Here is a 6,453-nt window from a genome sequence, read left to right on the forward strand (position 1 = left end):
TACCAAGAAGAAATGGGCTGCACTCCATCATTTATCAAGACCCGCACAAAGCTGGGGCGGGCAGCAGGCAGGCTGAGCCATGCAGAGCGACAGCTCTCCGCACCTTCCCTGTCGAGGGGCTGTGGGAAGCCAGGTTCCTTCAACTTCTGGGCTCAAAACTGAATCCCTTAGAAGGACTGAAACATCAAAGGAGGAAAAGAGGCAAGAGGCGGGTGTCTGCACACGCTCTCGGTGAAGGGAACCAAGAGCTGGTCTCCAAAGCCCAGAGGGGAAACCGTGGGCCTCTCAGTCGGGAGCCCTTCCTGGATGGCCACACAACCGGCTCACTGAGACAAAAATTCAGCTGGGAAGGCTTGTTTCAGGGTGAACATGAGGAAGACCACCTCTTCGTAATTATCCGATTCATACAGACACCCAAACTGGGGTGACCCATCTGGGCCGGCGCCCATGCTCTGGAGGTCTGAGTAAGCACAGCTCCCCGTGGCCAACAGAGCGGGCTCCGACCAGCCCTCGGGGCCCAGGGGCCGCCTGTGGAGGTACACTCCCAGGTTGGCTCTCTGCTGCGGGTCAGTCGGGTGGGTGTAGAGCAACCATTTGTCTGAGGCTCCTGAGCCCGCATGGGGGTCGGGAAAACTGATGATGCTCCCGTGGCAGCCATGGGGAGGCTCCACCAGCTTCTTCACTGGTCGGGCCTCCTTGAAGTCGAGCCCCTCGTTGGTGCTCTCGGCCTGGACCCTGGCTCCGAGGGGGCTTCTGGCATTCAGATACACCACCCTCTGCTCCGCACCCCCTACTTCAGCCACTTGGCACTCCAGGGTGTCCTGGGCCACAAAGTTTCCTCTCTTCCATGTGTGCCCATGGTCGTGGCTGACAAAGCAGAAGGCAAATGGGGAAGGCCCCCGGAGGGAGTGAAGGTTCCGGTAAGCATAGGCGGGCACCACCAGACTCTGGGTCTTGTTGTGAAGTTGCAGACAGTGCCCCGGACCCACCGCAAAAGTGGCCCATTCCTCATGGGCCGCACCGATGGCCGGGCCGGTGAGGTCTCTGGCGGGGCTCCAGGACCTCCCGTGGTCCGTGCTGGTGACCTGGCACAGACGTGTCACGTTGACCCTGGTGTGGAGCTGGTGGTGCTCGGAGACCTGCCCGGGGATGGCAATGAAGAAGAGGAAGAGGGTTCCCGTCTTCTCGTCGTACAGGGGGCTTGGGTTCATGGACCGGTGGCCCTCCAGCTGGGCTTGGGCCACCACCTCCTGAGCGTGCCACTGAATGTGAGGGGACAGAAGGGAGGAGAAAAACAACTTTGAAATGGCCAGTGGCAGTGACGGTGCCAGGAGCAGCAATGTGGGGGGAAGGGGGTGTATCTCAGGGGGTAAAAATCAAAGGTCACCGGAAAGAGCTCTCCGTGCAGCACGCATTCATCTAGACAACGCCTCCCCAGAGCAGTGGGAGCCAGGGCCCCCCTCACTCCCTCCGAGGCAGCGCCCTCTTCATTTGAAGAGCACCATACATTACAGGGCACCTGCCGTGTGCCAGACCCCAGCATACAAAGATGATTCAGACACGAGCCATTCCTAGCTTCTTCCTGGTTCCCTCGACCTACCAGCCCAGTCCAGCTTCCCATTCTTGACAAGTAAAGCCCTGGAGTAACTACAACAGTCTGACCAGTGTGGGACAGAAGAAGACAATCACCTCCCATTTCTACACATCATAGTCTGTTAATGCAGCCGAGGAGGGGCAGCACCATAACACCAAGGACTCACACTGAGCTTCCACAGTCCGAGTCTGAGTCACACATATTGTGCCTCTGTAGTCCATCCCCATCCATTAATAGCTCTCCACCGACAGACAATTCTAGGGGTAGATACTGTGCCAAGAGCATGACGTCTGCTGTCTCATCTAAAGCTAATCCCTAACGCCTGGGGCACGGGTGTTACTGGCTCCATCTCATGTCTGGAGAATGAGAGGCTTAGATGTGGTAGATAAGTTGCCCAACACCATACCTCTGGTAAGTGATGGAACCAGGACTTGATCCCAAGTCCATCTGCTTCAAACCCCATGCTCTGGATAGCTACTGTGCAATAATGACCACAAGGTAATGATAATAATAATATTAAGCCCATCAGATATGATAAGCCAGCCTTGGATGTAGTTAATCAGAATTAACTACTTGGTCTACATGCTGGAATCTCAAGACACAAGCAAATTACTCCAACCTTCACTCTGCTCCCCAGGTTAATTTTACTAAAAGGATATAATCCACCCCCAGTTATGTCATACTAAACTCCTCCTCCCTTAGGTTTTTAGGGATGTAGGAAGCTTTCCAAACATCAGTCTCCTGACTGACTTGTCCTGTCATGCAATAAAGCAGATGTAGCCATGACAACCTGACTTGTTCATGGTGATCCCATGTGAGATCTAGGTGATCGCCTGGGGACACCTTCTCTGCCCCATCCCTGATAGGTCTCTGGGTCCCTCTTGGGATTCAGTGTATTTTGTCCCTCTGTTCTCCAGACCTCAGCCATCTAAGGATGGAATGGGCCCTGTACTCCCAGAGGAGTACTTGTAGCCTCACCCTACCTTACCTGGACGTGGTGGGTGGACGCATCATAGCTTCCTCTGCGCAGGACAATCAGCTCTGCGTGCTCGTCCTTCTTGCTCATCCGCTTTTCCGCAAAGGCCAGCAGTGTCTTCTGTTGAGGCAGGTAGAGCAGAGCGGGGATTCTGTAGGCATGGGCTCCTGACTGGAACACTCTCTCCTTCTGCAGGACAGGGCAGGATGCCATGGGGCTTGGGGGTGGGCACAGGATAAGAAGATGAGTCTTGCAGTCACATCTTGAGATGGGGCCACAGCCATCCTCGCAGGCAAGTGCTGCTCACCCCATAGGCAAGCCACCCAATGTTGGGGTGGCCTGTCCTCCTGCTGCATGGGGTTCATCCCCTTTTATTACATTCCAAGAGCCTGTCTACCAATTGTGCACATGCCTCCCAGGGAGTTTGGCAGCAATCTGTCCGTGAGACATCGGAGAGAAGGTATTTGGAAAAGAGTATTTTGTGCTATATTCTTATTATAAATTAATAAACCTTCTTACAACAGATTTGTGATCACCTTCAACTGCCTTTTCCAAACCCAACTCATTAATCAAATGCTAAACCTTGGGTAGGAAAGGAGTGCTTGCTGAGTGGTGCTCTGCATCTGTCCAACTGCCAGAAAATGACACATGGGAGGTTTTTTTTTTATAACTGCAGAGCCCTAGAAAGTTGCCTTAGAAAAAAAGGAAAAAAGGTGGGGAAAAAAAAGCCTTGATTCTCAAGGCTCTGAAGCTAAGGCCCAGCTACACCCACCATGTGGGCTCCACCCCTGGAGCAGAGAGGGGGTGTTGGGGATAGAAGAGAGGGGCTCCTGACAGCTCACGTGGGCTGGAAGGGTCTTCCGGATGTATAAGAAAATAAAAATTAAAAATAAGCATTTGACCAAAAAGGGTAGGGAGAGCTGGAGATGACTTGGGGACTGTGGATGACAGTGGTCTCCATGCTGGGCCAGCTGGTTCCCACTTCAGGTAGTGCTGGCTGCTGAGGACGGGACTGCCATCTGAAAAGCACCAAGGCCATACCCCAGGAAGGGCTGCCTCTGATGATGAGTCTGCCCAGAACATAAAGACCTGGCTCCTTTGTCCTACCTGGGACGCTCTCAAGGGCCGGCCCAGCTCCAGGGCTCCCGTGGGCTCAGCTGAGGCTTCCCAGAGACTCCCTCTGCTCGCTCCTACTGCCCTGCCCTCCCTCCCACTGAGCTGACCCCAGGAGGTGCCCCCATCAACCTCCTCTCCTGGTTCCAGAGCCTGCTTCCTGAGGAGCCCCGCCAGCAACTGGCTGTTGGGGAGGGGAAGTGGAAAGTGGGGTGAGCAGTAAGAAGCACACTCCTCTGTATGCCCTTCCTCCTGCTTGCCTCTTTTCCTACCGTGGACATGTATTATCCATTTAAAACTTAATTTAACATTTTGGAGAAATTAGTGCAATCTATCAGTATTTTATTCAATCCATAATGAATATTATTGTTAGGCCAGTCTGACAAAATACAATCAAGAAGGGCAAATGCTGCACAAGGTAAAAACGTGTGTTTGCCTCAAATTGGATGGAAGGACTAAGTCTTCATGGCAAGATCTAGACCCGATAACTGGAAATCAAGAACGTGGGAGGTTAGTGGACATAGTGGCAGCGAGGCTGAAACTTTGTTATGAAATGTAATGGGAAAGAATCAAGTATGATTACAAATAAAAATGAAATGGGGGAGAAAGAGGCAGTTTAACAGTGTTCCCTAGAAAACTGATCAACAGTTTATTTAAGCTCTTGGGTATTTATCTAGGAGCCGAGTTGCTGGGTCATATGGTACTTCCATGTTTAACTTTTTGAGGAGCTGCCAGACTGTTTTCTACATCAGCTGCAACATTTTACATTCTCGCCAGCCCTGTAGAAAGGTTCCAATCTCTCCGCGTCAACACTGCGTATTGTGTCTTTTTGATAATAGCCACCCTACGGGGTGTGAAGTGGCATCTCGCTGGGGTTTTGATTTGCATTTCCGGATGACTAACGCTGGTGATGCTCACTGACCATCAGAGTTGGATGTTAGCCTGGAGGCAATGGGAAGGTTTCAAATTTGTTTAGGCAAGGGAGTGATCTAACCTGATTTATTTTTTTTAGGAAGTCCCTCTTTTGACTCCAGGGAAGGGGAGCGTGGGCAGAAGATGAATCTGTTGCAAGCTCCCAGGTGAGACAAAATAAAAGCCTGGATGAAGCAGAGACAGAATAACTGAAAGAGGAGCCAGGTTCTTAGAAATGGGGAAACAGCAAAATTAATTAAATTTGGAGGGCAAATTAGGGAGGAGCTGGGAATGCCCAGCTTAAAGTATTCTGAATTGATTTCCATAGTGTCTGTCGCTGTTTTCCAGATTCCCTCCTGAGACACTGTTCTCCTTTAGGGTGGGGGCAAATGTAGTCATTCATTTAGCAAATGTTTATTGTGTTCCTACCTTGTGCCCTGAGTTGTTCTAGACACTCGGGATGCTTTGTGAATAAAAGAAAGATCCCTGGACTTCGGGAGTTTGTGAATAAAAGAAAGATCCCTGGACGTGGGGATGGGAAGTTAAGTTTATGGCCAAATACCAAATAGTGCTCACTAGGACCAGGACCTGTCTGAGCACTCAACAGGGATGGCCTTATTTGACCTCACAAATGCCCTGCCCTCTGAAAACCTGGCTGAGAGCCATGTCCTTGTGGAAGAGAGGCTGGCGTGCAGGGGGAGGGGGGCTGTGGACACGTATAACCCAGTCCCACACTGGCTGCTTGTCTAAGTATTTGTCCCATGTGTATGTTGAGCCAAAGCGGGCACAGGAGGGCAGGTGCAGAGGAAAAGGAACCTCTGTGTGAGCTCGAGGGCTCCTCTCTATTCTCAGCAACTTAGCACCAGCCCAGACTGGCACACCCATTGACAATAACGTCCCCAAATGTCTTCACAATCATCATAACCAACACTTACATGGCCTTTACGAAGGGCCAGCACTCTTTTAAGCGCTCCACTATATTTCTAAAAGTTTTTTGTAAATTGTATTCATACATTTTAATGTTTACAATACAAATTACAAATATGTATTCATTTAATACCCACAACACCCCCACGAAATAGACACTATTTTTAATCCCATGGTATAGATGAGGAAACTGAGCTCACTAACACTTAAGTGTCAGAGCTGGGACTCAAGACACTTCTAACTCCCTGCCGTACTGCCTCTGGAAGGAGTTCTGGAACATGCCATCTTCCCGCACCTCGTTACATTTCTGGGGGTGCTTTAGCACCTCGTGTAGGTAGCTGACCCATCTGCACCCAGCCCTGCCTCCCACCATGGCAGCAGCTTGAGACCAACGCAGAGGGAAGAGAACTGAATTAGGAGTCAAAAAATCAGATTCCAGTCCTAGGTCCCCTCTTTGTGTATCTTTGGGCAAGAACCTACATCCCTGGTTTCCATCTCCCCACCTAGCAAGAAGAGAGTTGTAGGGGGTGACCATGCAGGTGCTTCTGTCTCCAATGGGGGCTGACTCCTTCGGGGAGGGGTGGGCAGGGGCCTCAGCACAAGCCCCCCTCCAGCACCAGCATCCAGGTGGTCAGTGGGGTGACAATGTCAGGTTGAACGATGAGAAACCACCATTTTGTAGGTCAAAAATGGTTGAATAGCAGCAGTTTCAGATGGTCCCACCTAAGGCGACCAGCAGGTGCCATGGCTTCTGGTCTTGTGGGGCCCAGGCCCAGAGTGAAGCATCTTCCCCAAGGAAGCTCACTTCTCCCCACCCAGCCCAAGAGGCTAGCTGTAGCACTCCCATCTCAGATGTGGGGAAACTGATAAGTGGGTCAGAGAGACAGGAGGTGACTGCCTTGAGTGGGTGGTAGAGGTGGGTAGGTGTGAG

General features: G+C 51.5%; 1 protein-coding gene across 1 annotated transcript; it reads right to left on the bottom strand.

Annotated features, from left to right (window-relative positions):
* Window positions 1-323: 323 nt before the first annotated feature.
* NEU2 (neuraminidase 2) lies at window positions 324-2,783 on the bottom strand. Its single transcript, XM_035006569.1, has 2 exons — window positions 2,583-2,783; window positions 324-1,262 (listed from the first exon to the last, which is right to left on the bottom strand). Exons 1-2 carry the CDS (start codon window positions 2,781-2,783, stop codon window positions 324-326), a joined length of 1,140 nt encoding a protein of 379 aa, XP_034862460.1.
* Window positions 2,784-6,453: the final 3,670 nt, after the last annotated feature.

The sequence above is a fragment of the Mirounga leonina genome, unplaced genomic scaffold, assembly GCF_011800145.1.
Source record: "Mirounga leonina isolate KUSES-001 unplaced genomic scaffold, KU_Mleo_1.0 Mir_151, whole genome shotgun sequence".
Taxonomy (NCBI): domain Eukaryota; kingdom Metazoa; phylum Chordata; class Mammalia; order Carnivora; family Phocidae; genus Mirounga; species Mirounga leonina.